This window comes from Nasonia vitripennis (assembly GCF_009193385.2).
Source record: "Nasonia vitripennis strain AsymCx chromosome 2 unlocalized genomic scaffold, Nvit_psr_1.1 chr2_random0002, whole genome shotgun sequence".
NCBI lineage: Eukaryota > Metazoa > Arthropoda > Insecta > Hymenoptera > Pteromalidae > Nasonia > Nasonia vitripennis.
In genome coordinates this window covers 2,125,480-2,148,752 of record NW_022279608.1, presented here as the reverse complement: position 1 = coordinate 2,148,752, position 23,273 = coordinate 2,125,480, and the positions used below count along the sequence as shown (strand labels likewise).

The following is a 23,273-nucleotide window of genomic DNA, read 5'->3' as shown; positions in this document are numbered from 1 at the left end:
AGTTGGAGCTTTCATTGTTGTACCAGCCTTCTGAGATCTAAGACTTCGGGTTGTCTGGGTTTCCCTCCCCTGAGTTCCCGGGCGTTGGCATTACTGTAAGTTATTATCTGCCATGCAGAGATTCTTATAGCTTGCTCTTATGATTCGGGCAAGATCTTGTATAATACTTTGAATAGGAATATACCAACAATTGTTACTTTCCTTGATCTAGCCAAGGCTTTCGATACGGTTAATTATAAATTACTACTTAAAAAACTTTACTGTATAGGCATTAGGGGTCAGGCTTTGGACCTTCATGAACCTCAACTTTGACCAGCTAGAACTCGAAGCCAAAAGAAGGAATCGCACTAAAATTTTTTTTGGGAGCCAGGTACAACATATATATATATATATATATATATATATAAACACACACGGGTCAAAATATATGTACAAATATGTTGATAAAAATGGTTCAATATTGGTATGTAACCTTTTTTCATCACCATACACAAGCACACAAAATCTGACAATGGATGATCAAAAAGGTAGGAAAAATTTAAAATCAGTCAAAATCCTTTTTAACGTAGAGCTCTGGCATAATTTTAATATTTTTTTTTGCGTAGCAGCCTATCATTTTTACCTACATTTAGCTAATTACTCGCGGTTATGTTAGCGCATTGCCCAATTTCAGATGACTTGATTTAACATTGCCTAATTTCAATGACCTTCATCCTGACCTGCTAGATCAATAAAAAAAATCCAGATTCGGATTTAGCAATCCCAAAAACATGTAGATATACTGTTTTGGTCGCAGAGGCACGACTTTTTTTGTGTTTTTCTGTGATTCTAATTGTTTTGGGGTTATGCTAGCATAATTCCTAATTTCCGCAGCTTTGCGCTAAAGTACAGTACTACACAAGTATTAAAAAAAAATTTATCGGATTTGGTTAAGAAATGAGTTTTCGGTAGAATTTTGTCCAAAAATACACTCTAAAATTCCACTGTGCAACGTGAGCACGTTGATTAGAGCGCTGTATCTCCCGTGTGCATACCTTAAAACCTAGCGCTACAGTGATGAGTGCGGCCGCGCTCAATGCTCGCTTCCTCCCAGAACTGCTCAGCTCACTCATTGGCGCCCATTTAAATTTTTCGTTTCGCTTCGCTTTGCAGAATCGTACTCAACCCCAATATAGCCACACTTGGCTGAGACAAAGCGTTCCGTCTGATACAAACTCGCGGAATTTAAGGAAACAAAAAATAATAATTTAAAATCGATATATTAGTGCACTTGTGCACCTGTTCTGATCTTAGGAAGAAACATAAAGTAGCATGTAAAAATGTTACCTTCGAATTATTTATATCTGACAAATGGTTTAATTTTATATTGTTTGGAAGTATGGATTGCTGTATTTGATCATTTTTTAATTTAATTTTCATATTTTTTCTTTGTATTTTCTGGTCTGCCTTGATTTCTTCTAAAGAATTACTGCTACTTTCTTGCAAAGTTGCATCTGATCTTGGACTTTCCGGTATCGCTGCCAATTCAGATTCTGTTTCTTCGCCATTTAAGGAATAACTTTAATACAAATAAATATGAATATTATGTTATTGTCTATAGAAATTCTTAAAATGTTAAAATATAATAAAGTAAATTTTACTGTTACACGAATCGGAGATTATTTTTTTGCTACGCCATGCGTAAAGTGCATACTGCATCGCCGTAAATGCGGGAATGAAGTCCTAATTTGCCTTTTGCTTGGGCGCAAACAGCTTACGGCGCTATGAGAGTAAGACTAGAAAGTACATACGCAGCATTTTTTTAAATCTTTGACGGAACTGAGTACAATAATAGTGCGAACGGTATAGTGAACTAGCGCGCCACACGCGGCCTTACGGACGTTCCGCGCGTTGATCATTTCGCGATGCAAGGCGCGCAAAACGCATCGCGTTTTGGAAGCTTTTGGGCCAGGGCGTATTACATTAAAATTGTTATTCAATTATATGCACGAAAAATCATTTCTAGGGTTGTTGTTTATGTATAAACATTTTGAAAAAATGTTTGTCACAGTAAAATGTATAGCCTCAAAGTTTTATGATAAATACTGGTTGATTGCTATATAAAAATCGATTTCGGCCTGTTTACTCGAATTAAAAGCATTTTCACGCTTAAGTGTTAATAGAAAAAGTTGTATTTCTTTGAGATCTACAAGTTTTCTATTTAATCCTTTTTTTTGTAGTTATGCATAGAATTCGAGTTAGAGCCAAAAAAACGTTTTTAGCGATTTTTGGATGTGGTCGTATTTTGCGCCCAAACTAAATTTTGCACCTGACTATTACGAGGAGAGTTCTCACACAAATTTTTAGCCCGATTGATAAAAGTCTCTCAGAGATAATCGTGTGAAACCAACATTTTTATTCAAAAAACACGCAAAAATTGAACAAATTGTGCCCGCATTTTGAAAAAACGTAGACGATCGGATTAAAAAAAAAATAAGTTTTTAGGTTTGTGCGAGAGGAGAAATTTCAGCTCGTAAGATATCTCATCTCACACATTTTTCGATGACAAAACTATAAGGCACTTCCGTGTCGCCGTCGTGCCTAAAAATTGTATATGCAGCATGTAGGTAGAGTAGGCTACAATTGCTTTGCTAGGGCGTCAACTACACACTGTGCTTACTTTGCTCATCTTGCTCTCTTGATGCCTAAAGTACAATAAAGAAAAGGATGATATGATTTGATATACTCAGCTGAATTGTACAGGACATAATAGTATACTGTGTTCTAAAGGTGTAAAGTGGGCTTAAACTGAGTCTGGAGTTTTCAGTACGATTCGAGGTATCTAATTTCTCTTGAAAGACTAAAATAAATAAAAGGTTTAAATATAAGTGGTTGGATTTCAATAAGAGGGGAAGGGGGGTCGAGTGGAAACCTTGAGTTTGAAGCAACCCTTTAATGCCGTATCAAGGTTAAATAGATTTTATCAAAGAGTACTCATATTTTTGACTTCGAATTCTAAATTCGACTTGTATAATTTTATGTTTAAATCACAATAGTTTATTTCACACAAACAAAAATTTAAGAATTTATATCTATCTTCAAAAATAATTATTTTCGCGTTTGGTCATAATTATAGAATTTGATTTTTAAGGCTGATGACAAGGTTTTGAATGAGAAAATTCAATCTATATTCACACTTTATTTCATTTTTTTTGTAGAAGCGTCTGCTTAGACGGGTTTTACAGAGATAAATATTTAAGTATTTTTGAATATTTTTATTTTAAAAAACTACTTTTAGAAAATACTATTAAGTAAGTGTACGCAAGTCTTTAACAAAAATGGAACATTGTGTAATAATATGTAAATTGGTTTAAAACCTAAAAAATGACGCATTTTATTAGATTTACTTACATTTTATTACAACATCTTACATATAAATATGTTTTTCTATTTACACTTTACTAGCGATAGCAAGCAAAACAGCCCACTAGTTTTAATTTATAATAAAGTAATATTTACAAAAATGGATTTGTACTGAAAGTTAATGCATTTTAATAACATAACGTAACATAATAACACAATTTCGTTTTGAAAGCAATTATAACTTAAAAAAAAACAGAGATCAATTAAAAGAGTCAAGTTATTCACTATACTATTTTAATCAAAATACATTATACACAAAATAGTTGTGTTTAATAGTTAGTTGAGTCGAATAATTGCTAGCCTAAAAATTACTATATTGATTAATTACAAAAGACTCCCAACATACTTACTACGTAACTTGCATGCCCATTTCATTTTATGTATGGTATTGTCTATCCTGGCAAGAAAAATCTTGCGACTTATCACATGATCAATCACATGATAGATCACTTAAATTGTCACGTGATTTAGCACGTTACTATTAAGCGTGATTTCTCACGTTAAAAATCACGTCAGAAATAACTCATAAAATTGAAGTATTTGTTTTAATTAAAATAAATTATTTTCATTTTACTAAACAATTATAAAACCTAAATATTTGTTTATGCTAATCCAAACAAATTGACCGCAAAAAAGTAAAAAAAAACTTTTCCCTAACCGAAACTTGAACCCTGACTTGAACAACTTCACAATCCATTATCTTACTTACTGAGCCATTTTTACTTGTTCTAATAATGATGGCTTGCAAATCATATATGAATCTTAGTAATATATCATTTACATATATAGACTATCCAGTGTTATTTGATAAAATTAGGAACATTTTAATCCTTATAAATTATAGTGATTCTTCTATATTAAATATTATATATTATTTATTATATTATGCAGCCCTCCCAAAAGAGAGGGAAGCGCCTACATTTGCTTGGAAAAGCTTCTCCTTCTCTGATTTTCGAGAAAGGTGTGAAAAGCGAAGGTGGTGGAAAGTGTGTAAATGCATACTTATAAGATAGCAGTCAAAGCTAATAAATTTATCGGAGAAAAATAAATCCCGCTTTCTCACAGTTTAAACTGAAAGATAATAACAAGAATAATAAGCACATCTGCTCGCTCTCGTGAAGTGATGAACCCTCAAAGCTGTTTCCACGTTAGATTGTCACGAGCAGAGATAATTTTCACACACACTTGAAATTACTGTCGATTCTTAAAGAGTTAATCTTACGCTCAATAGATCTCACAGGGGTATCTGTGCGGCAAACGCGCAGGTATACACATTTCCTCGACCGCTTGCTTACATACAGAGATAATCTTATTCATATCACAATAGATCTCATACGTGTATCTGTCGGACTTCTTGCCCGACACGCGCGCAGGTATACATATTTCCGCATGCTTACCTGCACGTACGTATACACATCTGACCCGTCCCCTTCTCGCTCAGGCATACATATTTTTCCGACCGCTTGCTAGCCTATGCGCAAGTATACACATCTGGCTGATTGCTTGCAGATTAGCAGATAGATTATCCGCCAAGTTAATATGTGCATGTGAGCGTTTCAAGAACTAGGATTTTGAATTTTCACACAGATAAGTCGGATACGTGCTGAAGACTCTCGCATGAAAATTTAAGATATGGACAGTCAACAATGATCGCTCTCTCTCTCTCTCTCTCTCTCTCTCTCTCTCTCTCTCTCTCTCTCTCTCTCTCTCTCTCTCTCTCCAAGAAAGCGTAGGTGTGTACCCTCGAGTGATTGAGGGATGGTCAAATTTTGCTGAGAGGGAGGAGATTTTGAAAATTCCAGTGGGAAGTGTCTAAGGGAGGTTCTACGAGAAGGAAGTGGAAATTTTTCGCAAATCGAAGGACTTTTGGCAATTGAAGTGGAAAGGGAAGCTTCGCTGTCCACCGTATTTAAGGACCTGGTGCATGCTTCGTCAGTCAGTTCACTCTTCGTTTTCAAGTTCATTCTTCAATACAAAGTGTGAGAAGGTGGAAGGAATCAACGACAGCATGAAGGCAGCTTTTGAGAAGGTCAACGGCTACAGAACAATTGTCCATCTCTTTAATGTGGCGTTGCAGTTGATGTCCTGGACATCGAATGGAATTAATGATGATTCCATTTTGAGAAAGTGTAAGTGTTATATTTTACATTAGTTTAGATTTTATTTGTAACATTTTTTTTTTAATTTAATTATTTTTGTTATATTCTTCAGCTCTACCAGCCGAATTAACTGCTGCGATGAAGCAGCTGAATGAGGATGCGGTCACCTCACCAGAGTCGCAACAACAGCAGCAACTTCCGTCGATTGGTGTGATGTAGCAGATGTTTAAAAGTATATCCTTATCAGAGATGCACCATCAGCAGCAGCTTCCACAGGAGCAAAACTCGCAGCAACAAGCAGCAGTCACAGTAGAAGTCGCATCCGCAGCCAAAGCCGTAGCAAAAGCCACAACCGCAGCCAAAGCCGCAGCCATAGCCAAAGCCAAAGCCAAAGCCAGAACCACAGCAGAAGCCAAAGCCGCAACCGCAGCCAGAACCTCATCAGAAGCGAAAGCAGCAGTCGCAGCCAAAGCCGCAGCAGAAGCCAAAGCAGCAGAAGCCAAAGCATCAGAAGCCGCAACCACAGCCAAAGCCGCAGCAGAAGCCAAAGCAGCAGAAGCCAAAGCAGCAGAAGCCGCATCCGCAGCCAAAGCCGCAGCCATAGCACCAGCTAGGAAGCCACTCAGGGACCCTCGCTCTCCGCCGGCAGCCAAAAGTGATCGCCCTTCTACGTCTGCGAAAACCGAACGTTCGTCCTCATCAAGCGATCGCAATCGCTCGTCTTCGAAAAGCGATCGCAATCACTCGTCATCAAAAAGCGATCGCCATCACTCGTCATAAAAAAAAGCGATCGCCATCGGTCATCTTCGAGAAACGACCGCCATCGGTCATCTTCGAGAAACGATCGCACTTCTGTAAGAAGCGATCGCTCTTATGTACCAAGCGATCACCATACAAGTACGGCAAGCACGAGGGCTGATAGCCAAGCGTCGAATACATCTGTTAGCGCTGTTGAGCATTTACAGCCTCCTCTACGATCCGTAATAGCATCCAAGGGGATTAGGCTATCACAATCTTCAAGGGCGAGATCAAGCTCGCGTTCAGGCTCAAGCTCGAGTACAGGCTCAAGCTCGAGTTCAGGCTCAAGCTCGAGTTCAGGCTCAAGCTCGAGTTCTGGCTCGAGCACCAGCTCGGGATCCAGGTCGGGATCCGGCTCTGACAAAAGCAGAAGTCCAAGAAAGAGGAAATCTGATGGTTAGTTATAAAAAAAAAATTTTTAATTTTTTCAAAAAATAATAATACATATTTTTTCTTTAATTGCAGATGAAGCAATCAATGGTATAGATATAGATAATTTTTAATTTCAATAACTTGAAATTCATCCATAATTCTAAATATTTTATCGATTCATCAATAACATTAAATTTAGTGCCATATTTTATAACAGGAAGTGTTTGTCTAAAATCACCACCTAGAATTACTAATTTCTCAGCAAAAGGAACGTTATCTAATTTGCCACAATCACGTACAGTATTATCAACAATTTCTAAAGCCTTTTTAGGAATCATGAAAGCCTCATCCCAAATAATAATTTCAGATTCTCTAATTTTTTTCTTATCGGATGGGTGTTTTAAATTTGCTGTTTTTTATATCTTCTGAATTTAAAGGTAATTTAACAGTTTTATGGCTTGTCATTCCTCTAGGTAATAAAATAGAAGCAATACTTATGCAAGCCATTGACAAAATTTGTTTTTTTTTTACTCAAATAATAATAAATTAAATATACAAACGTTTTTCCTTTACTAGCAGGTCCATGGATGAATATCATTTTTTCATTTTCAGGAAATTTGGTTATATAATCCAAAATGGATTTTTGTTCATTATTAAGTTTTTCATATAATTCAGTGAATGTTATTTTGTAATCACCTATAGGACATTCTAATTCATCATTTGTTTTATTTAATTTAATAACAGGTTTGGGTAATCCAAAATCTGAACATTTATAGTTTTCTCCATCTAAACTTTTATTTATATGTTGTAGAGCTTCATTTTCTGCATTTTCGACGAGATCTTCACAAAATAAATTCTTATATTTTTCCCAAACAGTTTTTGCCAGTGGTAACTTGTTAACAATTAAAAACCAAACAAAAAATAAACGTAATTGCTTTGGTAACATAATTGTACATGCTTCATCAAGTATGTGGAAAATTTCTTTATCGTTTTCTATTAATCCCATGGCTATCGCTGTTTCAGTAAAGGTTGGATATATATTACTTTCAAATTTTTTGAAATCATCGAACGATGTTGCACCTCTTACTCTGTGTAATATTAACTCCAAATAAAACAACTCACGTTCGTAGGGGATCACACAAACTAATTTTCCTAAAGTATTTGAATAGTTTTTACGTTTAATCCACTTTTTTCGTGAAACTATAATGCTCTAGTATCTCACAATATAATAACTTTTTAGCATAATCATCTGTTCTATTTAGTTTAAACCATGCTGTTAAAGTTGTCTCATGATTAAGAGAATCAATGTCAATATAATTTCCATCAAAAATTATTTTTTGTTGATTCTCTAAATGAACCGCTAATTTAATTACACTATGAGAACGAGCGCAAATAGGTAATTCTACGATACGCCAAGCAGCTTCCATCGGGCCTACGTATCTACAGTCCATGTACTTTGTGATTTCATCATATATTATTGTGTTTTCATTATTTTTATTCATTTTAATATAAGCTCGATCGTGTCCTTTGTGTAAATATCCTCTTTTTAAAAAATGATGGCTTTTGTTGTGAAGCATTTAATACGTGATTCTGATTGGTTGCTGGTTGGTTGCCTAGGCAATGAGATCAGAATCGCGCTTTAAATTCATAACCCTCAAAACAGTCATAACTCATAACCCTGGTAGAAATGTTTGAGGTGTTTAAAATGAAATGTGGAAACCTTGATAACAGATAAAATATATGTAATATAACTAGCAAGAAATTTTAGTACAAATTAATCATTACCAAGAGTGTGTAGTATTACAACATGTGTATTGAAAAGTGGCACCCTAACCCTATTTGAAGTACTAATAAAGTGTGTGAATATTATTTAGTTTTTTTTTAAATGTCAGTGAGAAGTTCAAGTAAAAGAAAAAAGAGTTTGAAGATATACTGTGTCTCTGTGTCCAATGCTCTTTGAATTGTAAAAAAGCTACTAGACATGTTACCTAGAAATATGTGACCTAGATGATTCTGATTTAACTATTTTCGTTCATATTTTCACATCCAGACTCATGCGAATTTTTTAATTGTGCAGTCAAATTTTACTTATAGCCAGTTACGCAGAAACTACTATTTCTAGCACATTGTATTTCTGGTTTCTAGCATAGTTTTACATGGAGAAAGTGATAAATGTTTTGGCTTTTTAGTCAAGGTTTTAGGTAATTAGAATTTTGACTTTTAATAGTTGTGAGAGATTTTGAGACCGATACCTGTTTTTCCATTTTTGCATTTATTCTCATTCAAAAATTAACAGGCCTAGAGAGCTCATATTTTGCATATAGATTTCTTTTGTGATTGTGATAAGATATTTAAAGTTGAATCGACCTTAACTGTAAAACTTGATGATTTCGACTCCGACACTAATGTGAATGCAAACTCATGCTATACGACTAAATAATTATCATGGATGTTGTAGTCGAACACAAAAGTATTTCAGTTAACGTTGATTCAACTTTAAATATCTTTCCACAATCACAAAAGAAACTGTTAGTTTTCGAATGAGAAAAAATGCAAAAATGGAAAAACAGGTATCGGTCTCAAAATCTCTCACAACTGTTAAAAGTCAAAATTCTAATTAAGGTCTTGACAAAAAAGCTAAATTACTTATCACTTTCTTCATGTAAAAATACACTGGAAACCAGAAATACAATGTGCTAGAGATGGTAGTTTGTGTGTAACTGTCTACAAGCAAAATTTGATACGCTAAGTTAAAAAATTCATATGGACCTCGATGTGAAAATATGAATGAAAACAGTTAAATCATAATCATGTAGGTTACATGTTTTCTAGGTAGCATAGTAAGTATCTGTGTAAAATTTTAGTTGTATACCTTTTTTGTAATGCAAATAAAAGGCATTGTAATGATAGACAAACACACTGACTCTTATACTGAACTTTTCTTCAAATTCACTATTCAAACCAATGATGACGACATTGAGCATTATTAATATATTTATTAAAAAATAGTTTTGAGGGATTTAGTAACACGTTACATGCTTATAAAATATTAGCAGACGTTATGGTAGATTTTCTACCAGTGTTATTAGACAGAGATAGAATCAAGAGCGCGCGAAGCGCGCCTTCATTCCTAGTTTATATAAATATTTGATACTCATAATTGATGCACAGAATTCAATATTAACATGGCAATTGTATTCTCTTAGAAGAGTTAGATTATACGGAACAACCATAGAATTATCAACCTTTATAGTTTTCCCATAAAGTCGTTTGTTATAAACGTAGCTTTTGTTTTTATTATTCCGACGACGATATCTAGGCAAACCATTCTTTTTGAATTGTGTTGAATCACAAACGGATTTTGGAAATTTATTCGAACAAGTTTTTGTGGTTTCATTATAACATAAAGTGTTTTTTGAATGAGGACTATGTAACATATGCTTAAATACTAATTCTTGTAATATTACATCTTTATCATCAGGAATTTCAGCTGAAATATATTTATCAATTTTTTCAGGATTTGTCAATTTTGACTTATGGTCCAATACTAATCCAATACTAATCCACTCAGAATATCAGCAAGCATTGCTCGAAATTTGCAATAAAATAATCCAATAGTGATTATTGCAATATCATTGCATGAAGTTTCCGGAGGAAATTTTTTCAACTCAGGCCAATTTGCATTAGTTATTATTGTTACAAATATATCAATTGGACTGCCTATTTTTCACATTATAGCCACAGAATCAAGAAAACTTTGGTGCATGTATCTAGGACTTATACTGTACCTGTATATGTTGACGGTAAAGCGAACAAATTACCTAATCTTTCATTATTTTGAAAATTTGCGTTATTGTTGAGAGCACTTTTCGGTACATGATCTACAAAGCCTTGGTAACATTCTACACGTAATTTTTTCTGATTATATCTCAAAAAATTAAGTCAACAGTATTCTATTATAACATAAGCTTGAATAATATATTGTTGAGTAAATCTTCCACAATATAGAATAGGGCTAAATTTTGACATAGGCCTATAAGCTAATCGATAAGAGTAATATTATAATTGTAATGGAGATAAATTATCGTTATTTTGATTTTGTTTAAATATAGGATTCCATCCTATATCTCCCAAAAAAACTTTTTTCAAAAGTGAAAACCTTGGCAAGAAAAAGACTAATAAACGTAGTGAAATCTCTAAATATTAAAATATCAAGTAAATATTTTTTGCTATACGCATTAAGATATCATTTTTTTGGGGAAAACTAATTTTAACTTTAATTTTATATCTTAATGCGTATAGCAAAAAACATTTACTTGATATTTTAATATTTAGAGATTTCACTACGTTTATTAGTCTTTTTCTTGCCAAGGTTTTCACTTTTGAAAAAAGTTTTTTTGGGAGATTCCACATCTTTTACAAAGCATATCCTCCTTGCTATTGCACTTTATGAAATCTTGATCTATTCGATATACAATAAGCTACTATTGCTTTAGACATTGATCGCATCGTGCATATAATCGTATAGCATTATTATATGCATATAATCGCGTGTGTCACCGAGTAGCAGACGAATGTCGGTAAAGTAGATGAACCACTTTAACCACTGGTGTATAATACCTAATATAATACTCACCTGAAGTCACGTGACCGGAGGAGACGAAAAAAGTCGGGAGAGGATGGAAACTCTGCACGAAAAGAAATATACCGAGCAAATTTTCAACTTGCAATATTAAGTTAATAACTTAATATTTTTGGATGAAGCTTTTTAATCATTAAAGATTAGGTTAATATATTTAAGTAGATACCAACAGATTGCGCATACGCGCAATAGTAATGATTTAAATGCTCTTGAGATTTTTTTTTAAGGTTAAGAAAACCCAATTTCAAAGTATATAGGGTTACGCCGTCGACAAATCGTACTTCGTACTTTTTCTTGCCAGCGCGGCGCTGTCGCGCCCCTTCATCTCCATAAGGAAACATGATGGGGAAAATTATAGGATATATATGAAAAGATAATTTATTCAGAATAGAAGTCGAATCCATTTCTTTTGGAGGATTTTTTGGATAAGCGCATAAATCGTAATTTAATGGAATGTCTCCATTTTTTGAAACAGTTAATGCTGCACGTTCAGAGGTGGAAGGTTTATTATATCTATTTTTATCTAAATTAATATTTCTTGTAAAATACAAATGATATTCTGGTAATTTTTGTGATTTTGTTAATTCGTATAAGTTTTTTAATTTCTTTGTATATGGATTATTCTGAAGAACTTGACAAATGATTTCTATATGTTCTTCAACTAACTTTTTATCTTCATTTAATCGTGTTTCAGTAGTTTTCCAATCATCGTACATATAAATTTGTCCTTTTTGAGAATTATGATCTACAGATTTTTGAATAAAATTTGGTGCAATATGACAAACTTGACCTTGAATTTTCAAGTTGTAAATTCTACATCGCGAATCATAACCACGTTTGCTTTAAAAGTTACAAATGAGAGAACGTTATTCTAATAACCAATCAATTCCCGAAATTTTTGATCACCAAATAATAATTTTTAGAAATTTTTGGATAATCGCTTAAAGGAAGTAATTTCACTTTGCCATTATGACAACAACTTTTTTTAGAATATTCTATAGACCAAAATGAAGCATTACAATTTTGACAAATATAATCCATTTCTCCAAAATCTGAGTATTCATCTTTTAATATTTTCTTAATTTTTTACGTTTGTTAATTCTATCTTCATTTATATTTTGTATCACATTCTTTAGTCTCTTCGCGTTCAATCTTTCTTCATTCATATTTTGTATCACATCCCTACGTCTGTTGGCATTCGATCTTTCTTCATTCATGTTTTCGACAATATCTTTACGTCTCTTAACTTTTAATCGTTCTTTATTCATGTTTTCGACAATATCTTTACGTCTCTTAACTTTTAATCGTTCTTCATTCATGTTTTCTACAATATCGTTAAATCTCTTAACATTTAATCGTTCTTCATTAATGTTTTCTACAATATATTTACGTCTCTTAACTTTCAATCGATCTTCATATTTTTTACTTAATCTTTCTGTTTTTTCAATATTAATCTAGCTGCGTTCATATTCATCATTTTATCTTTATTTCACTTTTTTATTAATCGATGCATATTCGAATTTTTCTTGAAATCATATTCTCTTTTCTTTTTTTTATTATTGAAACATTTTTTTTATTTCAAATTTTGTAATATTGAACGTTTATTATGTTTATAATTATTTAAATTATATCCTCGTTTATGATTTTTCCAAAGAATTAGAAATTTTATTTTTTTTTAATGTCATAATGTCTTGCATTAACTGGACCTGACAATAAAAGATCTAAAGCATTATCAGTACTACTTAAATGTTGACCATATGATATAGGATTTTTCATATTTGTACTATAAACTAAAACCAATACTATATATATATGCAGGGTGGGCCATTTTAATCAAACCTGTCTAATAACTCCTAAATTAAGCCATGAACAGAAAAATTGTTCAGATGAAAGTTGTCCAATCAAGGGGGACATCTTTTTGTGCAATTAGTTTTGACCTTGAACTCAAATTTCAAGGTCATTTGAAGGTCAAATTTATTTTTAAAATAGGAACCCCTATTTTTGATAGCAGATTTGGAAAGAACAGGAAATTTTACGTCCGAAACGTCCGAAAGTCAACATCCTCTAAAAGCTCTGGCAGTCAATCTCTGAATGCCAAATAGCTATTCTGGTTAACATTTTGACCGAAAAAATATGGCCCAATCAGGTAATCATTAATGATCCCACACCACACCATTAAACTCCATCGGTTTTGATGGTCAATAGCCCTGTACCAGTGGAGATTTACAGGTGACCAGTAGTGACTATTGTGCCTATTTAATTGACCATCACTGCGAAATATAGCCTCGTCAGAAAACATAACAAATCTGAAAAAATCTGGATCATTTTGTAAAACTTCTAAAGCCCACTGGCAAAAGTTAATACGCATTAGAAAATGGCGTGGCCTCAGCTCATGAACTAATCTTATGTGGTAATCGTGATAGTGGAGATTATTGAGAATTCTCAATGCTGTTCTTCGTGGTATACGGATTTCTCTTTCAATTTGTCGACTACTAATTTGTGGATTGAGATGAACAGCTGCTAAGGCGGCTATAACATTAGGATCATTTTCGTTGTATTCGTGGTGTCTGCGTTGACGACGAAGATGTCCATCACGAGCTCTTCGAAGTAATCTGAGTAATGTGTCGTGAGTAAGACGCCTTCTTAGAGGAAAGCGTTCAGCGTAGAGTCGCACCGCGGCTCTGGCATTGTTTTGGGTTTCGCCTAAGATCATTATCATATCAACAATTTCATTGGATTGATAATCGCCCATGTTGAAAATTTTGTTTATAATAAGAAAAGCTATTTTATTTACATTCACTCTTTATTGAAATTGAAACTAAACCAAAATAAGAAAGTGACAACAAAAAAAGGAGGAATTTTCAAACTGTATAATTTTTAAATCAAATTTGTAACTTCTTATTTTCTTACGTTAAGACATTGTGATTTAAATTGAAGACAGCGTGAGAACAATCGTTACAATTCATATTAGATTATAGAAATTCAACTTAAAAAAAAACATCTAAACTGGAAGTGATGCACTTTGGCAAATACAATTATTAAAAATTTTTTTTAATATTACAAAAGCAAAATGCTGTTTAATATTTTATCTTAAATAACGTATTTTTTAACATCCTACCTTTATTGTTTAACAATTTTTTACGCTTTTGAAACGTTAAACTTTTACTTGACTCTGCTTCGACCGTGAATGAATTGACAACATTGATTTTTAACGTTCCATTTCCCACTCCCATTAAGAACTCAGATATTTAAAATTATCATGTTTACTTCAAAATTTACTTTTGACCACTAAAAATTTGTTAACGAATGTTAAACAAGCATCCTAGTGAGAGGCAAGGGGACTCACAGTAAACAAGCACCCCAGTGAGAGGCAAGGGGACTCACGTTAAAAAAGCACCCCAAAGGGAACATAATCCTAATACGTCCACGTCGTTGTTCCTGGGTAGCGCTGAAATTAGGGAATTTTCAAGGTAAATATTTTCATGGTCATTGTCACATTTGGTTTGAATATTCATCATAAAAGTACATTAACTACGATTATTCTATCAGAAAATGCAATTAAATAGCAATTACAGTATTTATTAACATTTGACTTTGAAATGACCTTGTGAAGGTCATGAAAAAAAATTTGAAATACCGTTTCGGACGTAAAATTTCCTGTTATTTCCGAATCTGCTATCAAAAATAGGGGTTCCTGTTTAAAAAATAAATTTGACCTTCAAATGACCTTGAAATTTGAGTTCAAGGTCAAAACTAATTGCACAAAAAGATGTGCCCCTTGATCCTGGACAACTTTCATCTGAACAATTTTTCTGTTCATGGCTTAATTTAGGAGTTATTAGACTGGTTTGATTAAAATGGCCCACCCTGTATATATATATATATATATATATAATATATATATATATATATATATATATATATATATATATATATATATATATATATATATATATATATATATATATATATATATATATATATATATATATATATATATATATATTTTTATACGTAGCAATGGTCAATTCTGATGATATAAACAGCTGACTTGTGTTTATGTTGTTTAGTTTGATTTATACGATGGACTGATTTGGCGTTCAAAATCAAACTAAACAACATAAACACAAGTCAGCTGTTTATATCATCAGAATTGACCATTGCTACGTATAAAAATAGAACGTTCTCGTTTTGCACAACGATAAACGTTTCTGCGATGCTTGATATTCTTAAAATTTGCAATAAGCAGAAACAGACTATTGCGTATATGTTTAAGTACATTATGTAGATTTTACGTATTTCCGTTGTTGCTAGAGATTAGTTAACCTATATAACGTGTTTGTCGAATTTTTGTGCGAGTTCTTTACCAGTGAAACATATATTCTACGTTCATAAATAGTTAATGAACTTATTTAAGCCTGAAAAAGCAAAAGTGGAAGAATGCGTGCGGTTCGAATGTGACGCCTGCTCACTACGGCATTGAGCCATAACGAAGAGTTCGTTACCGTATTTTAGTGCAGCGGGTACACAAAATCCTTTCCTATCTACTCGTAGATATTATCATCTAAATTCACTCAAGCTCGAGTCAGGGGTGAATTGCTCATGAAAGCATGTGATTTTTTAAGCCGTCACAGCCATAGAGTTTACTGCGAAAGTGCGAACCAAAGCAGTTGAGTAAAAACTGTTATGGTAGACTGCTTCTACACAATTAGTAAAACATTTGTGTAAACATTAGATGCATAATTCACTAAAGTGAATATTAAACCATAATATCAAATATTCAGTATATTACCTCTAAACTGATCTTATACTGACATCCCGTATGGAAATTTTCAACAGTATTATAACGCAAATCACCCTACGATTGTGATACATTTCGGTACATTACTGTAGACTTGTGTACGTTGACGTACATTCGCGTACGTTTTGGGTGGAATTCGGATATTTAATACAGCATTATACGTCAACGTACGTGACCGTACGAAAAATTGCTAGAATATACTTATTTATACCAATATGTACAGCTTTATACATTATCAGAGATAAAATAATTTTTATACGTAAAATTTTACGGTTCTAAAAGATTCTAGCTTGTCTATAAGCGTACGTAAGCGTACGCAAACGTACGCAAGCGTACGTAAACGTACGCGAACGTATACGTGAATGTACGTGAACGTATGCGAATGAACACGAATGTACGCAAATCTACGCGAATGTACGCGAACGTACACAATTGTACAGAAAAGTAATATTTGTTAATTTTCTGATTTTTTTTATATAGTAGTACACAAGGGAATTTTTAATCACTCGCGGGAGATATTTTATTCATATTAAATGTTTTATAAAGAATATTAATTTATTTAATAATTATATTTCAAGTTAGTTTACATCTTAAGTAAGCATTGCTTTGTTAAATTAACAATATTGGGAACTAACAATATTTAAAAAATGTTTTGTTCAAATCAAATTATTAAAAAATAAAAATTTTGTAGCTCACAGCCAATGTTTTAGTGCTATCATCTGGATGGAAAAACCGTATTGGCTCTCATTATGTGAATTTTATAAATTTTATTAATTAAAAACAACTTCAAAAAAATATACAAAAGGTTAAAAATTTGTTGATGATTATCACCTGATAATCAGCTGATTATCATTAGTATTTTATCTCATATAAACGCATATTTGTAACCATCAGCTTAAATAAAAATATTAAGCTGATATTACCTGATAATCAGCTGACGTTTTGGCACGATTACCAGCATATTATCAACTAATAGTCAGTTGATTGTCATCTGCTTTGTTTCAGTAGGGCCATGTCCTAATAAATTACAATTTCCAATTTTTTCATACTTATTTAGCCGGTTATTATTACATATATTCTACTTATATTTCTTGTATTGTCTGAAATGTAATGTTTTTGATAAAGTAATGGTAATTGCTGATATACCATTAGTCTATAAACAATTTGATGCGCAATACGATTATTACATATTTTTTTTTTTTAGTAACAATCTGTTTTCATTTTCAAAATCAAATCTACTATTAGCCAGTTTTCAACTGCATCGTTTAAATGTAATAATAAGTGAACATTATAATACATGTACTATTTACCGTATAATTTTTCCTACATCTACGTATGGTAGCGTACGTTCAGGTACATTCGCGTACGTTTGCATATTTTGCCGTACATGCTGATCTAAATCCTTTTTTTGTAAATGGGCTCGAAATGTAGGATTTGGCACGATACTGTACAACGACATATATCCACGTACATACGTGCACGTTCGCGTAAATTTGCGTACGTTTCTGTACAATTGTATAAAACATGTCCGAATTCCACTCAAAACGTACGCGAACGTACGCAAACGTACAGCATTGTAACAGTTACGTACTGAAATGTATTGCAAATGTACGGTTATTATTTCCATTCAGGATGTGAATATTTTTATAGAATCACATCACTGGTTATAACCGACACATAGAGATCGCCTGTTTTTTTTTGTAATAAAAGATAAGTATAATTTAATTCGTGCTTAGCATACATTTCTAACGTCGAATCCCAATTAAAGTTTTATTTTGAATTTAAAATATTTCTGATTTTCAAAACAAATTTATAGAGTAACGGACGTGGTGCACTGAGTAATTAGAGTATAATCAAAGAAATTATTGTACTAATATCACATAAGAATCAACGCAAAATTATTCACTAATCTTAACGTGTAATGAAACAGTATAAAAATTGTTTAACTTACTCAAGAATAGTAAAAATGCCGCTTGGGGTTTTCCCAGCTATAGTAAAATAAAACTATCCTAGAGCTACGCATATTTCTAAATTAAAAACTATGTCAGATTTTAGCAAAAATCCAACAACTAAAAAAAAACACCTGAGATGTTGCCAGTAGAAAATATCACAACGAACATTTGGACTACGGGTACGATCAACAATCACCGCACTTTGTTGTCAATAACTTAGTTGCGAATACGCGACGCGATGCGGGTGAGAGGTTAGCCACAGCAGCATAGCAGTGGATGTCATGCATGTGTTTGTGTTTGTGCTGCACTGTCTCGGACTCTCGGTCGAGTCAAAAAGCGGAGAGAGCTGCGATCATTTTAAATGCGCACAGAACTTTGAATTTTTTCAGCTGCGGAACTTAGGCTTAGGAACTATCTTCAACGATAATAAATCGTCTGAAACGTATAAAAAACATGGTCTTAAGAGTAATTTTTTTCTCCCGAAACTTTGAATTTTTTCAGCTGCAGAACTTAGTTAATTCACGCACTTGTTCAAATGAGATTTTGTCATGAGATCTCACCTGAGATTTTTCAATAGGGCTGTACCTTCTATCACGAGGCCAGGAGCTGACGGGGTGCCCTCAAGAGGAAGCTTGGACGACGAGATCGCCATGCAGCAAATTAAAACAGTAGGCTCATTATCATACAGTAAGTAATGTAAAATTAAGAAAATCGTGACAGAGTTTACGGCAAAGCTAGATGTATATACAAAGAAATAGTGTTAAAGGAAAAGTGTTAGACCAAAGTGAAATGAAGATTAGTTATAAACGCGATTTATGACAAGATTGTTAAAAGTGAAAAGGTGAAGAGTCAAAGCATGTCGCGAAAATTCCAAAAATCTAGTTAAAACCTACAAAAACCAAAATGCAAGACGTGACAAGTCTCGCGATTCCGGGAATTCAAACAAGGGATCACAAGAAGAAGGGAAAAGAAGCGGCACGAGGCAAAAATAGCGGCCGCCGCGGCAACATCGTAGGTCTCTGTCCTTTGCTATGATATCACAAGTTTCCAGTCACGTGTTTCGAAGGAGAAAGAGCGCGTGCGGCGCAAGTGCGAGCTCGGGAACTGGGAGGGGGGAGAAAACCAGCGTCTTCTATCACGGCGGCAGCTCTTGCGAGTGCGCGCACGTAGAGACAGCAGTGCGGGCAATATCAGGAGGTAAAATTCTCTTGCAACGCACAGACTGGAAACTTCTCGCGACTCGTGTAGCGACACTGTAGAGTTTGCCTCTCTTTCTCTCTCCCGCTCTCCTTTTCGCGGCGTACACGCGGCGTGATCGAGAGTGCGCGTGTACGCAAAGAGGCGCGAGACAACAAACTAACGTCACGTGAAGTAAAAGAGTCAATTAACGACAGTACAATTTAGTAACCTTCGAGTAAGCATTACAAAAGTATTTCTAAATCTGTGGTGTTGCATTAATAAAAAAACACGATCTGAAGTTCATCAAAAATTCGCATTTTATGAGGGCCCCACTTAATTTGTAACCAGCTTTCGTCTTATCGCTAGACGATCTGTAATAAATTAATAATCCCTAAAAAAGTCAACACAGTAAACAAAAGTCAGGTAAGAGTAAGATACAAGAGAAGAGCATCCACCTGGGGATAGGTAAATCTTACAACATACCAAGACCGCGCGATAAGAATCGCCCCACTTGATTGGGAGAACAAGAATGCGACAAAAGTCGCATTCCCCCTTCCTCAAGAAAGGAAAGCCAAAAGGCACTCGAATTTAGAACTTAGTAAATTGATAACGAATATATTTTAACAAATACCGATATGCTAATTCGACTCAACAGGTGCTGATCGAGTGGACTTCCGCCGTATCACCTTCCGAGAATGGGGAGATCTCACCCTGTTCCGATGACGAGTTCCAGGAACAACACGAGTCAAGTACACAGGACACACCTATGGAGATTTCGATTTTCGACCCTCGGCGAAATGGAACATCAAACGTGTAGCTGAGCCAATAGCCACGTGATCAAGAACCACACAAGTCAAACTTTTCTCAAGAAACGGTAAGAAAGTGTGACGAGACACGAGTCTTGCACATGTAAACACGTGTGAATCTAAAATTTTTGGAAGATAATATCTAAACTATCAGAAATTACAGAAAAATAAGCAAAAAGGTTGATGTTGACTGTATGGCACAGGAAAATTCGTTAAAGTTGATGGTTTTCGCAAAAAACTTACAAAGTCACTGTAGAACAATGGATTTTTATTATTTAATGCCTGTAAACACTATTTTTATGTATTTTTTCACGCTAAATTTAAATCTGCGCCTGGAAATTTTATAGGATTTTTTTTCGATTAGAAAATGGGAAAAAACTTGTAGAATCGTCAAAGGTCCCTTATGACTCCGCAGGATTTGGTCTCATTCTATACAGCTATAAAACTATAAAAATATTTGTTAGATTATATAAACTTTATAGTAAAGACATCATATGACCCGCATTTACGCTCAAACGCGAGTCTTTTAGCGAACAAAAGGAAACAAGTTTATGCAGGGTTTTGGGATTGTATACATCGCCATGCTCATGTTTGGGTGTGTATATATATATATATATATATATATATATATATATATATACGTGTGTGTGGGAGGGGGGCATTCGCTGTCAAACGCACACCCTTATATGTGTGTGTGTGTGTGTCCCCGAAAGGGCAGTTTGGGGAGAAATCCGGCAGTTTGCGGAGCTCTCCAAAGTGCCATATACCTATCGAGCACTTTGGGGAGCTCTCCAAAGTGCCATATCCTTAAAGGTCACTTTGCGGAGATAAATTTATTAAAACTTAAATAATATATCACTCTTATGCACACTTTGACCGGATAATGACGACCATTTTTGACAAAAACAAATTCGTGCTACAGGACCGCAAACGAACGATAGTACATCAACTTTGAACAAACGGAGCTGACCTAGACTAAATTTACTCATAAAATTTATTAATTTATTCATAATCTAATAATCTCTTTAATGACCGGATACTAACGACATTTTCAATTATGACGGAAAAAAAACTGATCCAGGATAAGAACGACAATATATTATCTCAAATTGAAACGTCGTGACTATAACATTAGGCGTGTTACAATACTATATTTTCGTAAAATAATTCAAACCGGATAATGACGACATTTTGCATTTATTCAAGTGTTGTACTTAAGGACCGAAAAAATAAATATATAAACCATAAATTTTTTACTCAATAACGGCGACATTGTGATTACTTTAACTGATCTGCGCTGGCAAACAAGAAAGTTGTAAAATGAGGATATCATAAAACTATCAACCCCTGAAAGACCGGATAAAGACGACGTTTTTACAAGTGGGGTGGTAATTTAGGTGGGTAAAAGACCATGGAATTAATTTTTTCTGAACGTGACCAGAAAAATTCATCCGGACTATAATGACAACATGACCAGAATTAGTCATCCGGACTATATCGACAGCAAAACTGACGCAATAAAAGGGCGGTGGACTAAATATTTGATTGCATAATAAATTAACAAAAGAAAGACAGTCAATGGTAGCAGACCGAAGAAGAATAACAAGTTGAGGTTGCCAACATAAGCAACTTAAAGTAACAGGATAACAACGAAGGCATTACAATCGTCGCCTACGCAGTCAGCATAGAATGCATTTTTAGACTGCATAGAACCGCTACATTTAAAACTACACCACCGGACTGTAACAACTGCAATGAGATTGTCGGTGATAATTGTCAGTTTTATTATAATGCTTAGGATTTGAGTAGGTAAGAATCTGTAAATATAATTATGCAAGTAAGGGGTCATGAAATAAATGTTTTCAAAACATCAATAGCATTAATCACCCTTACTATAACGACAACGATAATCAGGCGTTAGAAGCTCGGTATGAAATATGTTTAATTGAATAATGAAATTACAAAAGGAAGACGATCAGTGGAAGAAGACCGGAAAATAATAACAGGTTGTGGTTGCAAACATGAGCATCTTAGAGTAACCGGATAACGACGACAGCACAACCACCGATACCTACGCAGTCAGAATCGAATAAATTTGTATACTACATTAATCCGTTACGTTTCGAAACTGCACTATCGGACTATAACGACTATAATAAGATTATCGGTGATAAGTAACAGCTTTATATATATATATATATATATATATATATATATATATATATATATATATATATATATATATATATTGATTAATATTTAACTAGGTAAGAATCTGTAAATATAATTTGGTGGCTTAGAGGTCGTGGAATAGATTTTTTTCAACGTGACCAGAGTTAGTCATCTGGACTATAACAACAACATGACCAGGACTATTCATCCAGACTACAACAGCAGCAAAACTAACGCAACAAAAGGGCGATAGACTGAATATTTTATTTAATAATAAATTAACAAAAGACAGTCTTAGGCCAAGCAACAGAGCAAAAAAATGCCCTTTTGGTAACATAGAGAATATAGAAAAACGAACTGTTGGGTCATGTGAAGGTCAGTTAGTAGATGAAAACTGCACACTTTCCAACTCCTGAATCATTGACTTATGCTTTGTTATTAACAAATTAGTGCAAAAAATCGCAAAAAAATTTTCCGACAGCAACTGCACAAAAACTATTTGTCTGACAGAAACCGGGTTTTGCACACAAGAGGTATATGTTAATAGCTACTTGTGTGCAAAATTTCATTTTTGAATATTTAAAATGGTCAAAGTTATACATTTTTCAAAAGAATGGAGAATTTTTCGGTTTTTTCGCAATAACTTTGGTTTTAATTGTCCGATTGCATCATTCGAGATCTCATTCTCTTCGGAATTTTGTTTTCAATAACTAATCCTATTGCAGCAAAAAGATTCTTTAAATAGTTTCCACTGTATAATCAAAAAAAAAGTGCACTAATTTGTTAATAACAAAGTATAAGACAATGATTCAGGAGTTGGAAAATGTGCAGTTTTCATCTAATAACTGACCTTCACATGACCCAACAATTGGTTTTTCTATAGTCTTTATGTCACGAAAAAATGCTCTGTTGCTTGGCCTAACTGTCAATGGTAGCAAACCGGAAAATAATAACTGGTTGTGGTTGTAAACATTAGTAACATTTAGAGTAACCGGATAACAATGACAGCACAACCACTGATAACTACGCATTAATAATCGAATAAATTTT

General features: G+C 33.8%; 1 protein-coding gene across 16 annotated transcripts in view; it reads right to left on the bottom strand.

Moving 5' to 3' along the window:
- LOC100680429 (protein unc-79 homolog) overlaps positions 1-23,273 on the bottom strand; it is a 2,400,004-nt gene that overhangs the window by 924,621 nt on the left and 1,452,110 nt on the right. For all 16 annotated transcript variants that reach the window (XR_004345182.1, XR_004345183.1, XR_004345184.1 and 13 more), the window contains one exon: positions 1,327-1,558. Coding sequence is in view for 13 of the 16 variants with exons in the window: in XM_031923950.1 (XP_031779810.1) it covers positions 1,327-1,558 (232 nt within the window). In the remaining 3 variants the exon portion in view is untranslated. The remainder of the gene's footprint in view (positions 1-1,326; positions 1,559-23,273) is intronic.